This window comes from Coregonus clupeaformis, chromosome 14, assembly GCF_020615455.1.
Source record: "Coregonus clupeaformis isolate EN_2021a chromosome 14, ASM2061545v1, whole genome shotgun sequence".
In the NCBI taxonomy this organism is placed as follows: domain Eukaryota; kingdom Metazoa; phylum Chordata; class Actinopteri; order Salmoniformes; family Salmonidae; genus Coregonus; species Coregonus clupeaformis.
The window spans coordinates 36,759,560-36,779,765 of NC_059205.1; the positions used below are offsets into that span (position 1 = coordinate 36,759,560).

The window sequence follows — 20,206 nt, forward strand, 5'->3', positions numbered from 1 at the left end:
ATGAACAAGCATTAATTTAAAGTTAGCTCAAAAGCATGTGATTGTTTGTCGATCTGGAACGCACCTCAGAGCAACTCCACGCCGGTGTTCTCAGCGTGTTCATTCTCGAGGCAGCGTTCATCATTGGCTATAATGTGCTGAGTTAACACAATACCATTGGCTCACTCAGCTGTCATTGTTGTTTCCTGGTTGAACGTGGCAACGCCTGGAACAAGCATGTAAATTGACACTGTCCACTGACAGTAGGCTAATGTAGATGATCATGTTTCATTCAAAACAGGTGAAAATTAAAACACGAACTTCACTTTATCCGTTTGTTTTATGTTCAATCAGAATCCACAACGTTGTCCCACGCGTCTGAAGTCCGACTTCACCGCTATAGCCTACCTTGCTGAAAAGTTGTTCTTCATTCTCACTTAAACAGGTAAGTTCACGTCTAGCCAAATATCTATTTCAAGCCAGTAGCCTATTATGCTACTTGACTGATGGAATTGTTAGAAAATGTCAGGGTAGCATTTGCTCTGTCTTCATAATGTTTTTACCCTGCGTAGGCTACATGAAAAAAGGCTGCCCGACAACTTTGTTGGCTCTCTATGCTGCATTCAACGCAGGCTTCGTATTTTGACGCTTTCAAAGCGCTGACTGGACCCCAGTAAGACAAACTGTCGCCATGGCATTGGCTAATGGAGATCCTAATTTAACAAAAAAACGAATACAGTGATACATCCAATTTACAGTGCTTTGTATCTTATCTGTTAAACCTTTTTTTTTGCAATGCATTTTAACAAGAGGCTATAGATTTAACTAATGGGCCTAGTCAACCAATACAAACAAGTAGGCGACTATAGCGTTTCTCCTGCCACAATCGCCTCTTTCGACCGCTACCTTGCTTTCTCCATGAGCAAAACTATTTAGTGGCACCCTTCTTGACAGCTGAATTGAAAAATGTTTCTTTCCTGCAGTTATACACAGCCGCGGGAAGTAGGGGTGCTGAGGGTGCTGCAGCACATTTTAGTCATTTAGCAGACGCTCTTATCCAGAGTGACTTACAAATTGGTGCATTCAACTTGGAACCCATAAGTGTCTAAACCCTGTCTAAGCCAGGGGGTTACTACTAAGCTATATGGAATTGTTTTAAGAAGGTCATACCAAGGATCATTTTGCTATTTGATTTGGAATTTGAAGACCCCTTGAAGTATCCCCCAAAAAATATTTGATGAAAAATATTTTTGCCTTTACTGCTATTAGCCCATACAAATGCATTGAATAACAGATTCACTACATGGAGCAACAGATAGTCCCCCCCCCAAAAAAAAATCAAAACGAAGTTTGTTCTGAAGCGTGTGTCCTATATCTGAGAGATATAAGAGTCGCCTCTTCATTGTTGACGTTGAGACTGGTGTTTTGCGGGTACTATTTAATGAAGCTGCCAGTTGAGGACCTGTGAGGCGTCTGTTTCTCAAACTAGACACTAATGTATTCGTCCTCTTGCTCAGTTGTGCAACGGGGCCTCCCACTCCTCTTTCTATTCTGGTTAGAGCCCGTTTGCGCTGTTCTGTGAAGGGAGTAGTACACAGCGTTGTACGAGATCTTCAGTTTCTTGGTCATTTCTTGCATGGAAAAGCCTTCATTTCTCAGAACAAGAATAGACTGACGAGTTTCATAAGAAAGTTATTTGTTCCTGGCGATTTTGATCCTGTAATCAAACCCACAATTGCTGATGCTCCAGATACTCAACTAGTCTAAAGAAGGCCAGTTTTATTGCTTCTTTAATCAGCACAACAGTTTGCAGCTGTGCTAACATAATTGCAAAAGGGTTTTCTAATAATCAATTAGCCTTTTAAAATGATAAACTTGGATTAGCAAACACAACGTGCCATTGGAACATAGGACTGATGGTTGCTGATAATGGGCCTCTGTACACCTATGTAGATATTCCATAAAAAATCGGCCGTTTCCAGCTACAATAGCCATTTACAACATTAATGTCTACACTGTATTTCTGATCAATTTGATGTTATTTTAATGGACAAAGAAATTGCTTTTCTTTCAAAAACAAGGACATTTTCTAAGTGACCCCAAACTTTTGAACGGTAGTGTATATAAAAAATTTATTTGATGAAAAATGTTATTTGGCCTTACTGCTGTTAGCCCATAGAAACCCATGTTTTGACATACGTGTTCATGAGAATCACCTTTACACAGATGGATCATATTAGTGTGTAGCCCAAACTGTTCGGACGCTACAGACAGAAGTTGGCAGATCGGCTGTACCGCAAAAAGAGAAGACTGTTATGTTCGTGAGGGTCTCATCTTTCCATAGAGGGGTCATAATCAATGTTCCCTCTAAGCTGCGCACTTGTGCGGGCGTGCAGTAGCCCCAAGACTGCCGCGCAGAATAAATATTAGCCCACAGAGAGAAGCACGAGATTGAACTTCACTCAACTTTCTAGAGCAGTGGTCACCAACTGGTCGATCTCCAAGGCCTTCCTAGTCGATTGCCAAACATTTCTGTAAAAAACCCAACTATAAAGCCTTGTGTTCCTATTTTTTTTTATTCGTCTCGGGCTGTTGGCGATGCAGCCGGGTAGGCAACTGTTGCCATTTTCAACCATTTCATTTGTCTGAAGGTACAAACTCTGCCTTCCAAGCGGGCCCGGAGAGCAAATCAAGTGCACTGTAGGCCTTCCGCTGGCCAATCGGATGGCTCAGATTACCTTGTCTGCAGTAACGTAGCAGGCATAAAAGAAAGCTACGGCAAAGTTGATACTTTGAGATTTCAAAACGTTTAAAACCATAGCTAGAGAGAGACTGTCAATGAATACAGCGAAGAGCTGCTGTTTTTATGAGTGAGTTCATGTTTAAGTTCTGACTCAGTTCTGTCAATACTTTGTATTCAACACTATTATAAGCCATAAAATGCGCGTTCTTCCTATTTCCACTCAGCGCTACAGCAGTAATGAAAGTGTATTTATAGGCTTGCGTTCTTATTATTATTAGCGGCTTGGGTCTTTTTTAATATCGAGGAATATTTCACTTTCTCTGTTCATAGGAGTAACAACATTAATTTGTGCATGAGGCAGAAATAATGCAGTGCGACTCGAGTTTCACCATCAGCTGGAAGACTGTGTCCCTTTTTGGTCAGTGTCAGTGGAGGAAAGGGAGAGTGGAGGGATGTTGAGAGGCGGACCCTCAGTCTGCTGCTCTCTCCCTCCACTGAGACTGACCATCAGATGCAGGCACCATCAACCCAGTAAAATAAAAAGCAAATTATTGAAATGTATGCTCACTCAGCTGTGCTTCACAAGTAATACAACAACAGATCTATTACTGGTGTGATCATACAGCCTACCTCAAGTTTTGAAATATAATTTAAAAAAATGGCAGAACAACAATGCATTAGCAGGGCAATTCAAGCAAAGTCAAAATGTGGTGATAATGTATTGGGCCTATAGCTTACTGCACAAACCTCATTGCTACAGTACTGTTTTTAAGTGGTTAATGTTGCATAGTCTTACGTTTTTTAAGTAATGTAAAAAAAAAAAAATCTGAGCAGTGGATCTCGGCTTGCATTTTGACTCGAAGTGATCTTAACTCAGAAAAGGTTGATGACAACTGTTATAGAGTTTTCCCTGTTAACACTATCAACGTCTCCCTTTACTGTGGCAATTGTGATCGAATCAACGCAATATTAGCCACTTTAAATGCAACATACCGAAACAAAACGAACTATGCAAGAGATTTTGTTGTAGGCAGAACACAGAGTATGATTCTATTGCATTGAGATGCACTACTCAGTCCGTACTTTACACAGACCGGTGTGGCATCAAGTCAGTTAAATCAAGTCAGTTAAAGTGCTTTTTTTCTTTTCTTAAAGGGGCAGTGTTGTATTTTGAGACAGGCTTGAATAAGCCAAGTAGCCAATAGCCAGAGGGTAGCATAATTTGTCTGATTCTCTGTAATAATGGTATGTGAATAATAATGCATTTTATTTTGTTAAGTGGTTTCTTGCATCAAACAACACAACAACCTTTTCAGTCACCTCCTTGTCTTAAGGACAAGTGGATAGACAGGTTAATGTCAAGCCCTGCATGTTATTTTTTCAAAAGTCCCATGGAATGTAGGTCTACATTGAACACCACACATTGGCTGTTTATGATGGTAGGCCACTCTGGTAGGCCTACATTATGATAAAATAGCCTACTTGGCCACTGTTAAAACTGTAACTTAAAACGGGTACAGTCTCAGTGTTCACAGTAAACGCGCGCTGGAAGATGCACAGAATTTTCACAACGTTCAAGTTTGCGCTCAGCAGACCTGAAATTTGCTTAGTGGTGAAAAAAATTTGAGGGAACATTGGTCATAGTAGTTTGTAGGCCAAACCGTTCGGACACTACAGACGATTTTGGGAGAAGACCGATTTTTGGTCTGACAAACACCACTTTAGCTCTGTCACCTTTCACCGCAGATGCAGAAGTGTTACGTAGGCGGATGTGGTGGATTGAGACGGATCCAATAAAAAAATTGCTTAAACTGACAGATTTTTATGGGGATTTTTAAAATTATGCTAATTTGATTTCCGCTGGGGTGTGGACATCGACCTTAGGGGTTTAAAAAGTGCTAATATTTTTTTCCCACTACATTAGTGCACTGGGCCTTTACTAGTCCTGTTTTAGCAGACCGATATAGCCATTTGTAGTGCGGGCAAAAAATTGTTGCAGGTTTAAAGCAAGTTTGCTACAATTCTACACATTTTGCCATGTGGCGGAGAGTAGTGTTGTCACAATACCAGAATTTTTACTTCAATACTGATACCAGGTTTAGTATCACGATACTCGATACCGAAAGGATACTCGCCAAAACGATACTCAATACCAAAACGATACCACTGCAAAGAAAAAGAAAGCGGATTACCTAAAGTCACAGAATAACCACTGGGCTTCATTTTTTTATTTATTACATTGAACAACATGTTGATAACTGGTAGAACTAAAATAACAAATAGAATATGTAATATTCAATTTATTAAAAAAATATATATATATATACACTAAAGAATATCTTCGATTTCCCCTATGCAAAACCATATCTGAGACTCAGAGCAGTCAAAATCATTTTACAATTACATCTAAACTGTTTCAAAATGTAATTTGATACATATCAGGTTTAATTTGCTAACCTATGGCCATAATATTGGGTCAAATAACATTCATTAGACCTATGATTCATTATTCAATACAGCTAAATAATTTAATATATTAAATGAATAGTTTAGTCACAAAACAAACAAAAAACACTTAAGCTAATTTCTGAAGGTTCTATATTGCAATAGTCTACACATCGGCATAGAAATACAGTGGAATTTACACAGCATACTACAATTCCCAGAGTGCATTTCAACTCCCAGGGTGCAATGTTTTGTGCAGGTCTGCTGGCTGGCAAGCCCAGACAAACGCAAACGCAAAGTAGTCTAAGTATATTGTTGTCATAGCTAAGTTATGAGTGCATTTCATATTACTTTTGGGTTGTAATCATATTGTAATGCTCACATGAATGTCAGGCTGAATATACACTTTATTAGGTACACCACACCGTTCACGGAAATGGTTCGCTCCTACAGACAGTGAGTCACATGGCTGTGGCTTGCTATACAGTGGGGAGAACAAGTATTTGATACACTGCCGATTTTGCAGGTTTTCCTACTTACAAAGCATGTAGAGGTCTGTAATTTTTATCATAGGTACACTTCAACTGTGAGAGACGGAATCTAAAACAAAAATCCAGAAAATCACATTGTATGATTTTTAAGTAATTAATTTGCATTTTATTTCATGACATAAGTATTTGATCACCTACCAACCAGTAAGAATTCCGGCTCTCACAGATCTGTTAGTTTTTCTTTAAGAAGCCCTCCTGTTCTCCACTCATTACCTGTATTAACTGCACCTGTTTGAACTCGTTACCTGTATAAAAGACACCTGTCCACACACTCAATCAAACAGACTCCAACCTCTCCACAATGGCCAAGACCAGAGAGCTGTGTAAGGACATCAGGGATAAAATTGTAGACCTGCACAAGGCTGGGATGGGCTACAGGATAATAGGCAAGCAGCTTGGTGAGAAGGCAACAACTGTTGGCGCAATTATTAGAAAATTGAAGAAGTTCAAGATGACGGTCAATCACCCTCTGTCTGGGGCTCCATGCAAGATCTCATCTCGTGGGGCATCAATGATCATGAGGAAGGTGAGGGATCAGCCCAGAACTACACGGCAGGACCTGGTCAATGACCTGAAGAGAGCTGGGACCACAGTCTCAAAGAAAACCACTACGTCGTCATGGATTAAAATCCTGCAGCGCACGCAAGGTCCCCCTGCTCAAGCCAGCGCATGTCCAGGCCCGTCTGAAGTTTGACAATGACCATCTGGATGATCCAGAGGAGGAATGGGAAAAGGTCATGTGGTCTGATGAGACAGAAATATAGCTTTTTGGTCTAAACTCCACTCGCCGTGCTTGGAGGAAGAAGAAGGATGAGTACAACCCCAAGAACACCATCCCAACTGTGACGCATGGAGGTGGAAACATCATTCTTTGGGGATGCTTTTCTGCAAAGGGGACAGGATGACTGCACCGTATTGAGGGGAGGAAGGATGGGGCCATGTATCGCAAGATCTTGGGCAACAACCTCCTTCCCTCAGTAAGATCATTGAAGATGGGTCGTGGCTGGGTCTTCCAGCATGACAACGACCCGAAACACACAGCCAGGGCAACTAAGGAGTGGCTCCGTAAGAAGCATCTCAAGGTCCTGGAGTGGCCTAGCCAGTCTCCAGACCTGAACCCAATAGAAAATCTTTGGAGGGAGCTGAAAGTCTGTATTGCCCAGCGACAGCCCCGAAACCTGAAGGATCTGGAGAAGGTCTGTATGGAGGAGTGGGCCAAAATCCCTGCTGCAGTGTGTGCAAACCTGGTCAAGACCTACAGGAAACGTATGATCTCTGTAATTGCAAACAAAGGTTTCTGTACGAAATATTAAGTTCTGCTTTTCTGATGTATCAAATACTTATGTCATGCAATAAAATGCAAATTAATTACTTAAAAATCATACAATGTGATTTTCTGGATTTTTGTTTTAGATTCCGTCTCTCACAGTTGAAGTGTACCTATGATAAAACTTACAGACCTCTACATGCTTTGTAAGTAGGAAAACATGCAAAATCGGCAGTGTATCAAATACTTGTTCTCCCCACTGTATAAAGCAGGCAGACAGGCATCGGGGCATTCAGTTACTGTTTGAATAAATGTTAGAATGGGCAAAACGAAGGACCTAAGCGACTTTGAGCTTGGTATGATCGTCTGTGCCAGGTGCGCTGGTTCCAGTATCTCAGAAACGGCTGGCCTCCAGGGCTTTTCATGCTTGACAGTGTCTAAGGTTTACCGAGAATGGTGCGACATACAAAACACATGCAGTCAGCGGCAATCCTGTGGGCGAAAACAGCTTGTTGATGAGAGGTCAAAGGAGAATGTCAAGAATCGTGCAAGCTAACAGGTGGGCCACATTCAGGCAAATAACGGCGCAGTACAACAGTTGTGGGCAGAACGGTATCTGGGAACGCACAACTCGTTGGTCTTTGTAACGGATGGGCTATTGCAGCAGATGTGTCCGTAGCCGATGTGAGCAAGACCTTTTAAACAGGTCAACATTCACAAGGCCGCGGGGGCCAGATGGATTACCAGGACGTGTACACAGAGCATGCGCGGACCAACTGGCAAGTGTCTAAACTGACATTTTCAACCTGTCCCTGACCGAGTCTGTAATACCTACATGTTTCAAGCAGACCACCATAGTCCCTGTGCCCAAGAAAGCTAAGGTAACCTGCATAAATGACGACTACCGCCCCGTAGCACTCACGTCGGTAGCCATGAAGTGCTTTGAAAGGCTGGTCATGGCTCACATCAACACCATCATCCCGGAAACCCTAGACCCACTCCAATTCGCATACCACCCCAACAGATCCACAGATGACGCAATCCCAATCGCACTCCACACTGCCCTTTCCCACCTGGACAAAAGGAACACCTATGTGATAATGCTGTTCATTGACTACAGCTCAGTCTTCAACACCATTCCTCTGCAACTGGATCCTGGACTTCCTGACGGGCCGCCCCCAGGTGGTAAGGGTAGGCAACAACACATCTGCCACCCTGATCCTCAACATGGGGGCCCCTCAGGGGTGCATGCTTAGTCCCCTCCTGTACACCCTGTTCACCCACGACTGAGTGGCCAAGCACGACTCCAACACCATCATTAAGTTTGCTGACGACACAACGGTGGTAGGCCTGATCACCGACAACGATGAGACCGCCTATAGGGAGGAGGTCAGAGACCTGGCAGTGTGGTGCCAGGACAACATCCTCCATTTGTTTTTACACTGCTGGTACCCCCTGTGTATAGCCTCATTATTGTTATTTTATTGTGTTATTTATTTATTTATTTGAAATATTTTCTTAACTCTATTTTCTTAACTGCATTTTTGGTTAAGGGCTTGTAAGTAAGCATTTCACGGTAATGTCTACACCTGTTGTATTCGGCGCATGTGACAAATAACATTTGATTTGATATTCAGTGTTTGTTTACATCCATGGCAACTCTCTGCAGGTGCCACTGTTTTTCAATAGCCTACTTTTTACCAGCTTGAAGTTGTAGACTAAGTTCTGTTTTGAATATTTTGTCTAAACATGACACAACTTGTGGCCAACCCCTGACACACTTGTGGAGAGGCAGTCAGTTTTGTGGCCCAAGTTAAACCCAGTTACACTCTATCTCTGTACCATTATACCCCTTCACAGATGGAGTGTAACTTCTTGGAGCGCAACACATTCTTTTTTTAAAAATGTCTAGACACATTTGTTAAAAAATAAATAAAAATAAATTAGTAATCCAACATTTACAGTAATTTGCCTCCCAACCTGATTTTCCGAATATTACTTGTTATATAGTGGGAGGCGATGAATGGCAAATACCTTTTTTGTATTCGTATAATGAATTGGCTTTGCTTGCCTGCTTGACACATGTCTCTTTCCCTCAGGCTACGAATATGGCAGCATGGATTATAAAAGTTGCCTTGATGGCAATGAGTATCTTAATCGAAACGACTGAAGGGAAAAAAGACAAGGTGCTGTATTGTTCAGGTAAATTGGGATGTTTATCTGTCCACTTAGTCCTTTTCTACCTATTAGATATGGGGTTTTCAGGATGTACATGAAATGCAGTACTTGTTTATAGCCAATGCAGAGTATAGATTTGCATAGTGAACAAGTATTGTCATAAAATATAAACTTTTGTGAAAGTTGCCTCAATCAAACGAATGTCTTGTAATCTCGTTTCATATCATTTGACCTGCCAAGGCAGCATTTTCCTATTCTAGATTTGATGGTTTTCTTGATTATCAACCGTTTAGTTTTTTACCTTTGCTAAACACAATTTTCCCGTACAATTCTGGACAATCATTTTATTTGTAAAACTATTTTGAAGTGTTTTTTGTGCAGTTTGAAAATATTTATGTTGAATTTCAAAAGGGTACGAAGGACAGAGACAAATTACAATGTTCTTTATCTAAAAATAAAAAAGGAGCACTATGGAAAACTTTCATAATTGAACTTTTTCAGCTATTACATAGTTTTAATAATTTTGTTTTACAAAGCCAAATTAAACTTGGTGAAAGGCAGCTCATCATATTGCCATTTTCTTTCTTTGAACTCTACAGCGACACCAACACTACAGTCTTACCAAACCTTGGAGTCATCCTTGCATGACCATGTAACACTTGTCAAGCTACCAATGCAAACTCTCAGCACAGTACGCCATTAGTGTAGCCTACTGTGCATCATAGCATCAATGACATTTTATGAGCTGTTAGAAGCCCTCCAGGCATACAGTCTGACATCTGGCATGAGAATACTGTACAATTTTCAGTGAAGCATTACCCCCATTTTGTAGGTCTGATTTAAAAAAAAACACAACGACCAAAGACTCCATTTGGAATTAAAGAGTGGCTGGATGCTATCTAACGTATAATTCTCAGGGTTAATAGGTTAATTTACTTTGGTGTTGATATAATTTATATACATTTTATTTGGACCTTGTAAAAAGATGAGGCTTTACACTTTTTGTATGGCAGTTTTCATATATACTCATTGAATTGAGCTTTGCTTGATCGTAACACTTAATAATTGTAATGGTCTTGAAAAAATGTAATGGATAGCTGAATCGAGAGTGTGGAATGTGGACATATGAGGTGATTTCAGTATACAAAATAGTATTGCATGGCTCTAGTCATGTTTTTGCATTTCCTTTGATGCTTATGTGAGTATTAAGACTTTTGTTAAATGTAAAAGTAACATTTTAGTAAAAAAATGTTTTCATGTTATCATATTTTGATCTATATACTGTTTTCTTATCAACAGTTCTGTAAACATAATTCCTTATTTTATTGTGTTTTATAGTGTACACCCTGTAGTATCTCAATATTGCTGTCATTCTGTTAATCATCAGTCTGTCAAGCTTATTTCATTTTAACTAATTTTATTGCAGTTTTACTTTTCTTTACCTATGGGCATACTATGGATCTATATATCCCTAACCTATATTGTACTAACCTAATATCTGTTTCTTTTAGCATGCAGGGCTATTGTTGATGAGCTCAATTATTCAATCAGTCAGATTGATCCAAAGAAGACCATCCATGTGGGAGCGTTCAAACTCAACCCTGATGGGAGCCTGACTGATAGAAAGGTAGCTACCTCAGTAAAAGCTTGTTTCCAAAGTGCACTCCACTGAAGTGAAACATCTCATGGTACACATACGGCTATTGATTGAACTTCCTGGAAATATAATATTTTCTGAATTTAGAGATTGGATAGATGCATATTTATACTTAAAATACTTGACAAAACATAGGCTAGGCCTAGTGGTTTTAAAGTAGTTCCTGGTTTCCTGTAGCCTCGCAAGCAACCTGATCTCGTGAGCTTACATGAATGTTCGCTGCGCATCGGTAATCAGTCTGGTAAGTACGAGGCTCGATTTCCTGGATCTCGTACCTTGAGAAATGGAATTGAGTGTATTGTGAAATATCCCGGCTGAAGAAAATAAGAAAAGTAAGATCAGGATGTAATATAATTTCAGTTTGTGTCGTTGTAAGCATTGGTAACTGCTTTATTACAGTGTTTCACCTACATTTCCTAAATCAGAAGCTTGCTTATTGGTTAATTCTCTGGAACGTAGGGGAAATTCAAACAACTGTATTTTCCTCTTTTCCTAACCAAGCATTGTTGTAATGTGAAGAGGTCAGGCCTTGTAGTGTTCGTGACATATCCCTAGTGTCCAGGGACTGTCATTAGCTGGTCAGCTCACCTATTGATCTCAGGGGTTAATCCCCTTTTGGTGGTAATTGATATCTAATAACGTGGTGTTTATTTAGCTAGGCTGATTTATGTTTTCATCTCCCCCGTAGCCATTTCAAGTTAACTTTCAAGTAAAAGGGATTATGATATTTTCTAATATGACAACTCCAGTTCTCTCATTCCATATTGGTTTGAATGTAATCAAACATTCCATAGGCAAGGTATTAAACATTTGAGTTGTCTTGATCTTCTCTTGACACATGAGAATAATTTTGGACATCAGATTGTCTCATTCCTTCCTGTTCATTATGCTCAATCTATGGATCAGCTGTGTATGTCATATTCACAGACTCTCATTAAGTGTTTTCTAAAAGAGGATTAGTTTGAAAATAAATGCTAATTACAGTTCCTATACCCCTGTGAGTCTTGTTCATATTCCATTCCTTTTGCCCTCAAGTTGTGGGGGTGTGCCTCAGCATTACCCCTGTTGTTGTTAGTAGAGAGAGAGTAATAATAATAATATAATATGCCATTTAGCAGACGCTTTTATCCAAAGCGACTTACAGTCATGCGTGCATAATTTTTTTTTTGTGTATGGGTGGTCCCGGGGATCGAACCCACTACCTTGGCGTTACAAGCGCCGTGCTCTACCAGCTGAGCTACAGAGGACCACAGAGAGCGTATGAATGCAATGATATAGCTCAACGATAATTACTGAATCAAAATGAATTTTCGCAAGAGAAGAGTTAAGTATTGACTTAAGTCGTTTGGTATTACTGTGCTCTGAACAGTAAGCACACTGACCTTTAAGGGGCAATCAGCAGTTGCTACATCCATTTTTGGACTTATAAATTAATGATATGTACCCATTTTGATTCTTGAAAAATATAACATAAAAATGCCTCATGAGCTTAGTTGAACTGGCGTAACTTATCAGAACCCCAAATAAAAGCTTGTTTTACTCCAATGTTTAGAAACAAAGTAAATTTAAACAAACACTTTATCCTCAACATGGTTAACTATAATTTTGATATCATGGATGGTCAGGTCGTGCATCCATAGCTTTGTCTATGAATTTGAGTGATTACATTTCTCCAGCCCCATCCCTCAGCTTTTTACTTAAACAGAGGCGGGGAAAACACTTTGTTATTGTTTCAATTGCTGATTGGCCGTTTAAGTGAAACGGCCAACAGACAGTGATGGCTGATCAACTTCTGTACCAACTACCCTATGGAAGTGTAGGCCTACCTGTTGCACTAATCAATGGCTTGTTTTGACTTCTGAGCATAAATCCAAGAAACCCTCCCCCACCCCACCGGCATTTGACCCTGTCTGAATCAAGGAGGGAGGGGTGTCCAAGCTTAGATTCCATCATAGGAGATTAGCTGGTCTTAAATCTCCTTTGCTCTCCAGCAACCAGTGGGGCTCCCTGAAGGCAAGGTTCACACCACAATGTTAAAACTACAACAATGAATCATTAAGCCAAAGACATTGAACTTAATAAGTTGATGGAAGTTATTGTCTTACCTTTTTCTGTAAATATATAGAGTTTTTATTAAATGTATTCATTCTCAATGAATAGCTTTTAATGATTCTGGTTGGACCATGGAAAAACATTGCTGTCACTCTTAATTAAATTACATTTCTAGATTGTCATGATAAAGGTATGCTACCGTTCAAAAGTTTGGGATCACTTAGAAATGTCCTTGTTTTCGAAAGAAAAGCAATTTTTTTGTTCATTAAAATAACATCAAATTGATCAGAAATACAGTGTAGACATTGTTAATGTTGTAAATGGCTATTGTAGCTGGAAATGGCTGATTAAAAAAAAAAAAAAAGGAATATCTACAGTGGGGAGAACAAGTATTTGATACACTGCTGATTTTGCAGGTTTTCCTACTTACAAAGCATGTAGAGGTCTGTAATTTTTATCATAGGTACACCTCCCCTCAATATGGTGCAGTCGTCCTGTCCCCTTTGCAGAAAAGCATCCCCAAAGAATGATGTTTCCACCTCCATGCTTCACGGTTGGGATGTTGTTCTTGGGGTTGTACGCATCCTTCTTCCTCCAAACACGCCGAGTGGAGTTTAGACCAAAAAGCTCTATTTTTGTCTCATTAGACCACATGACCTCCCATTCCTCCTCTGGATCATCCAGATGGTCATTGGCAAACTTCAGACAGGCCTGGACATGCGCTGGCTTGAGCAGGGGGACCTTGTGTGCGCTGCAGGATTTTAATCCATGACGGCGTAGTGTGTTACTAATGGTTTTCTTTGAGACTGTGGTCCCAGCTCTCTTCAGGTCATTGACCAGGTCCTGCCGTGTAGTTCTGGGCTGATCCCTCACCTTCCTCATGATCATTGATGCCCCACGAGGTGAGATCTTGCATGGAGCCCCAGACCGAGGGTGATTGACCGTCATCTTGAACTTCTTCCATTTTCTAATAATTGCGCCAACAGTTGTTGCCTTCTCACCAAGCTGCTTGCCTATTGACCTGTAGCCCATCCCAGCCTTGTGCAGGTCTACAATTGTATCCCTCATGTCCTTACACAGGGAGTAGTACACAGCGTTGTACGAGATCTTCAGTTTCTTGGCAATTTCTCGCATGGAATAGCCTTCATTTCTCAGAACAAGAATAGACTGATGAGTTTCAGAAGAAAGTTATTTGTTTCTGGACATTTTGATCCTGTAATTGAACCCACAATTGCTGATGCTCCAGATACTCAACTAGTCTAAAGAAGGCCAGTTTTATTGCTTCTTTAATCAGCACAACAGTTTTCAGCTGTGCTAACATAATTGCAAAAGGGTTTTCTAATGATCAATTAGCCTTTTAAAATGATAAACTTGGATTAGCAAACACAATGTGCCATTGGAACACAGGACTGATGGTTGCTGATAATGGGCCTCTGTACACCTATGTAGATATTCCATAAAAAAATCAGCCGTTTCCAGCTACAATAGCCATTTACAACATTTAACAATGTCTACACTGTATTTCTGATCAATTGGATGTTATTTTAATGGACAAAAAAATTGCTTTTCTTTCGAAAACAAGGACATTTCTAAGTGACCCCAAACTTTTGAACGGTAGTGTACATACTGTGGCAATCGCTTTTCTGAAGACTATAGTAACATTACACATTGTTGTAAATAGTGGCATTTAATAGGTTCTAGTTTTTATTTATTTGTGTTTTCATTGGTCCCTATTATTCTCACAAGAAATTGAAAGCCCCTTTCCTCAGTGTTACGATAATGGATGTTTTTCCAATGGGAATTCAATGGAGAATAGCATCCCTGAGAAGCCTTTTCTCTGCCAGGCCTGCCTAGTCCCCTCCTCATTCTTCAGGAAATATGTGATTGACGGGTCCCTTTCAAACCCCTCAGACTGGTAAGGAAGGAATTTAATTCCACAACATTTTCAGGATTGCTTGATAAGGATTCTGCTTGAGGTTGGGCTTTTTAATGCTGGACGTTTTGTTCTATTTTAATTTTTTTATATATATTTTTTTACATTTAAGGTAGATGTTTCTTACCAACTAAGTCAAGATCTCGTCATACATGTTCATAAAATAGACCAATGGTGTAAAAAAATATATATATATATATATATATATATATATATATATATATATATAGAAATTAAGAATAGCAAAATTGCATGTTTGCATTTTTGGACAAATAATTGCTGTAATGGTTGAATGCAGTGCACATTTGATATTCCACTTTGTTTGTTTTTTGTTTTGCAATAACTTATTAGTTAACAGTTCAACGTTAATGTTGAAGTCGTCAAACCTTTGTTTTCTTTGATAGACCATCCTCAATGTTAACTATTTATCTCTCTGTACATTCAATTAGCTTCCTGCCCCTTACATTGAAAAAGGAGAGAAATATGTGGCAGGGTTCAGGCAGTTCCCTGAGACCTTTTTATCTTTTTTGTGAGCAGATGGCGGTGAGCCACGGAAGCCCCTTTGTGTCACTAAGAGTCAGATATAAATATAAAGGAGGAGGGGGAAATGCTTCTGTAATGTAATCAGTGGGTCCGGAAGGGTCCATACTGAGGCTGAAAGGGGACAATAGGGTCAGGGATATATCTACATTGCACAAAATCCAGTTCATCGGCAATATGCCCCCCTTCCCCTTGCCCAGCATCTTTTGACCAGGATTGACAAGGAGAACTTCCTGCTTTGATCATTGGAGGGTGGAGGAGATGAACCACCAAAAGAGACCAAAGGATGAGACTGAACTGTTTACCCTGCACTTGGCTGCTGTTTAGGCCTCCCCCTGCTCCTTAACTCAGCCCCCCTCCCCGGCCCTTTCACTGCTCCCAGTCACCCTTTCCCCTCTCTCCTTCCGGGGAGGCCATGGGGGCGGGAGCATAGTGCACCTTGACCTGTCTAGACACTATTGCATGTTTTGTCCTGTTTCCAAGGGGAAGGGGTATACTTCTACAGGTTAAAAGTCATAGTTCCATCATAGGGGAAGTAAGGGTTGTTTGTGTGATAGGAATAGTAGTTAGGGGTCACCAACATGACCCAGACGGATCCTAAGCAACGTCATAGAACTGGACTCAATTAAGTTTAATTTATATAAAACCTGATTTATTTATTTTTTCCTTCTACTTTTGTGTCTTTTTATCCACCAGGTCCCTCTTGCTAGATCTGAGACCAACTTGAGTGAGCTTCTGGATGGAGTTTGTGGTAGCATGAGTGACTATGCTCTTCATGTGGACCCAGACACCAAGAAAAAGCAATACAAAAGATTTGCTCCAAGAAGTTCTGATGCCGGGGATTTTCCTGATTTTAATAATTTCAAGTTTGATGGCCCAGAGGGATCCAATGCCCTAAAATTTGCGGTTAGTTTGGCAATAATTGATTAATTTACTCACATATTAATGTATATATATATTTTTTCAGTTATGCTATAGGTCATGCTTTCATACTTCAACATTCAGATTAGTATGTGAAGTAGCTAAGTTATTTCCTATGTTCTGCATGTCCATATACTTAAAGTCTTTCAAAAGTGAATAGAGATATTGGTTGCAGAGGGAAACTGCTTCTTATGTTGAAGCTTCACCTCGGTTAACCCAATTTAATTTTGAAAGCACAGAATTCAATGTAATGCCTTGGTTGTTGATATCACAGCTATTATTATCTGAAAATCCAGTTACATTCTTGATAATTGTGGCCGTAACTTTAAACCGTACATTGATATAGTTTTTCCACTTTACTTATGACCTTTTTTGTTAAGGTATATTGCATGCACCATAGTCTGTAATATAGAAAGACACAATTGAAATGAGAACAAGAAATCTGGAAATATGTGTATTAGAGCTTGCATTTTTAATTGTCATTATTATAATTATATATATTTTTACAGTTATTACAGTGTAACATTCAGTGTTGAAGTTTTTCAGTCTGGATACGTGCCAGGGCTGTACATTATTTTAACCCAAAATGCAGACGATAACGTATTTTCCTTTGTTCCTTTACAATTATCTTAAGGTCTTGCATGTAAATTTGCACATATTTAAGATCAAGTTAGGCACCACATGCAAGAAATCTTATGATGCGCAAAGATGCGTGTGTGGAATCGCCACCTTGGAATCGTGTTGCCTATCTATGTTACATGAGTCATCCAAGATGGCTGAACAGCATGGCGAGAGGACAAATGGCAGTCTCACTCACTTCCGTGCCCATTATTGTGTGAAACTACATGCTTGTGAACCTCTCATGTGCGGAGGACCTGGTGGTGCGGTCTGTTGTGTGGTAACCTATCCCCTGTCTTCTGTTACAGTGTGAAAGCATTGTGGAGGAATTTGAAGATGATATCATCTCTCTTTTTGCCAAAGAGACAGACCATGTGGTTGACAAGTTATGCAATGAAGTATCAGGTACGGTTTCAGACATTTTGTTGTTTCTCACTCACCAGGCCTCCTGTTTTCCCCTTACTGCATAGATACTAACTAGAACTATGTTATTACTCACATCATTACCCAAATGTATAACACCATTGGGTTTTGATAAGCTTTTTTATATGAATTTATTTAAATGACTTGCAGTGATTATTTGTTCATAAAATAGTATCTGTATCTTTGTAAAGGATAGAGTACAGATGCCATGCAAATACTCAATTTGGTTATCGTAACATTTTAATATCGCAGTTTTTTTATGGCGCTACCCCAAACATGTTTAGATGAGTACCGTGTGTACCTACCAGGGAATACAAACATGTTTAGATGAGTACCGTGTGTACCTACCAGGGAATACAAACATGTTTAGATGAGTACCGTGTGTACCTACCAGGGAATACAAACATGTTTAGATGAGTACCGTGTGTACCTACCAGGGAATACAAACATGTTTAGATGAGTACCGTGTGTACCTACCAGGGAATACAAACATGATCACTTTTGTTTATTATGCATCCTAAAACAGAATATGAAAATGGATACATCCAGACAACTACCATTTATTACAGCTCTATTTGTAGTGTCATGATTTCCCCCTTACGTAACTGTCGTCTTTGATCCGCCATTTTGTTTCAACCCTGTTAAGTGAGGGTTCTGAAACAGAGCAGCGTAACAGGCAAAGTACTATTTCTGAGCAGAAGACAGGATATTTTTAACAGTTTGTTTTTTAACCGGTATAGAGTCTCGGAGGATGATGTTGTGGACTTGTATGACACTGATACTCTATTAGATTAGCAAAATAGTAATTTTTGTTAAACAAGATCGGTCGTAGGCCGATAGTTTGAATGTGCTATGGAAGTATGAGTTATTTAGAATTTCTGAATAGAAACCACCGCTCCTATCTCGTATGTTTGTCAATATGATGTAATTTGTTTTTCTGCAAGTGTCATTGTAGTAAATTGTGTGTCACTTACTGGATGTCTGCAAATATTGATAGTTATTTTCAGCAGGCCATCTGAGAAGATGGCGGACTAATTTTTGTCAATATTTCATTTTCAGATCACTGTAAAGGCACCAAATTCCAGAGTGACGAACTATAGTTTTACATGCGTCTCTGCTGCGGGTGATCGGACCAGTTTAGAGATATATTTCAAATGAAGATATAATGCTTAAAGGATATTGTATCAATGAAGTTGCATTCTTTTAAATAAAGTTTTCTATTTTGAATTGAGATGCTGGAATAATGATACACGGAATTGTATCATGAGATAGAAAGTCAGGTGTGTTTCTTTAGGTAGTCCTAGTAGGCCTAACTTCCAGCTTGATGCTGTGTCATGCAGGAGGAAGAAGTGGCACTTAAAATAATGATAAGATGGGTGTAAAAAATAAAAAGCAAAGTTTGAATGTGCTGTACTCAGCTTTGAGAGACTGAGGAGGCAGCCATGTCAAAAATGATGGCGTGGCGTCCTACAGACAATGTCAAGATGAGCTGGATCAGCAATGTTGCCTCTTTTTGCTTTCACCTTCATCAGCTGATCAGTTTAAGAGTTGTTTGTAATGTCATAGAATTCCAAATGTGTTGATTATACAGACCTGTTCTTGGTCCAGAATTCAACCGTTGTAGATAGTTGATTTCCGCATGGCAGGTTGCATTTGATTGCACCGTGTATCCTGGAGGAGGGAGTTGATTCTTGATTTTGAAATGAGCAATCCCCTTACGTCCCGTCATCTCCATTTTAAACCTTTATGTGCTCTGAAATATGGGGAAGTATGTCAAATGTTATGACAATTTATCCAACTATTTTTCAACAATACCCCTGTTGATTGATCTTATTTTTAGATGTATTTTTTTGTATTTCTTTGTTTGAACTATACGTTTGATGTTATGACCCATTTTTAAGGATATAGATCAGAATAGACCTGGGACGATAAACCGAAAATTATCGACACCGACCATACAATCACTTATCGCAGGCATTTTGCTGATTTATCATTCATTACGATAAGTAGCCTATACTAGAGAAATGTGAAGTTTTGAAATGAAATAAGTTTGCTAATATGGGTGATTGTTAGTGGGACAATTGATGCCTACAACAATCAAACTAATAGTAGTAGTTTAGAGAATAATGTTACAAATAAACTGGTGCACAATGTTATAAACATATCATTCTATTTATTGTTATTGTATCAATTCAGGCAATTCATGGATGGATTTTTGTCCATATTGCCCAGCTCTAGATCAGAACATGTGAAACATGTATCCAAAGGGATCTCCCTCTATCTGTGAATTTGCAATGTTACAAAATGTTTGCAGTGGGGGGAAAAAACCTACATGAGAGCCTTGATAGTTATACATTGGCCTGATATGACCACCTCCCTATAACACGAGTCTGTAAGTTCCTAAATCAAGTAAATGATCATCCAAATTGTGATAACACTCATATCTCAGAGCACACAGGTTGTAAATTCACCTACAGATTGAACACTTCCTCCAGATGAGATTTCTTTGTGCTATATATGCCAGGAAAATGCAAAACTTCATGGACAATGTTGTTCCATTTTCATATAATGACCCTCACAACTTCATCGAATAATGACAAATAATCACAAGTTTTTTGGGGGGTTTATGATCTAAATATTTTCATTTTGGGGGAAATTATTTATTGTTTTTGGACAGTTTTACACAAAATGTATCTACACTTTGTGGAAATATTTGGGTCAGTTTTCAAAAAAACATTTCAAACCTCCTTTGGCTAAGGAACAAAGAACAATGCATGGGTCAAGCTTTGTATGCAACACATTTTCACTGTGACTGAAATGAAACCCTATGAACCAGACAAGTTGAATACAAACAGGATACAATATATCATTTTCATTACCATCAGGAATTACAGCATTT

The 20,206-nt window shown here is 39.4% G+C and overlaps 1 protein-coding gene across 1 annotated transcript; it reads left to right on the forward strand.

The window, feature by feature from the left end:
• The first annotated feature begins 197 nt into the window (after window positions 1–197).
• Window positions 198–18,538, forward strand: LOC121580947 (protein canopy-1). The gene is made up of 6 exons (XM_041896170.2): window positions 198–424; window positions 9,085–9,187; window positions 10,675–10,790; window positions 16,042–16,251; window positions 17,193–17,289; window positions 18,367–18,538. Exons 2-6 carry the CDS (start codon window positions 9,094–9,096, stop codon window positions 18,405–18,407), a joined length of 558 nt encoding a protein of 185 aa, XP_041752104.1. The 5' UTR covers window positions 198–424; window positions 9,085–9,093; the 3' UTR covers window positions 18,408–18,538.
• The last annotated feature ends 1,668 nt before the right edge of the window (window positions 18,539–20,206 follow it).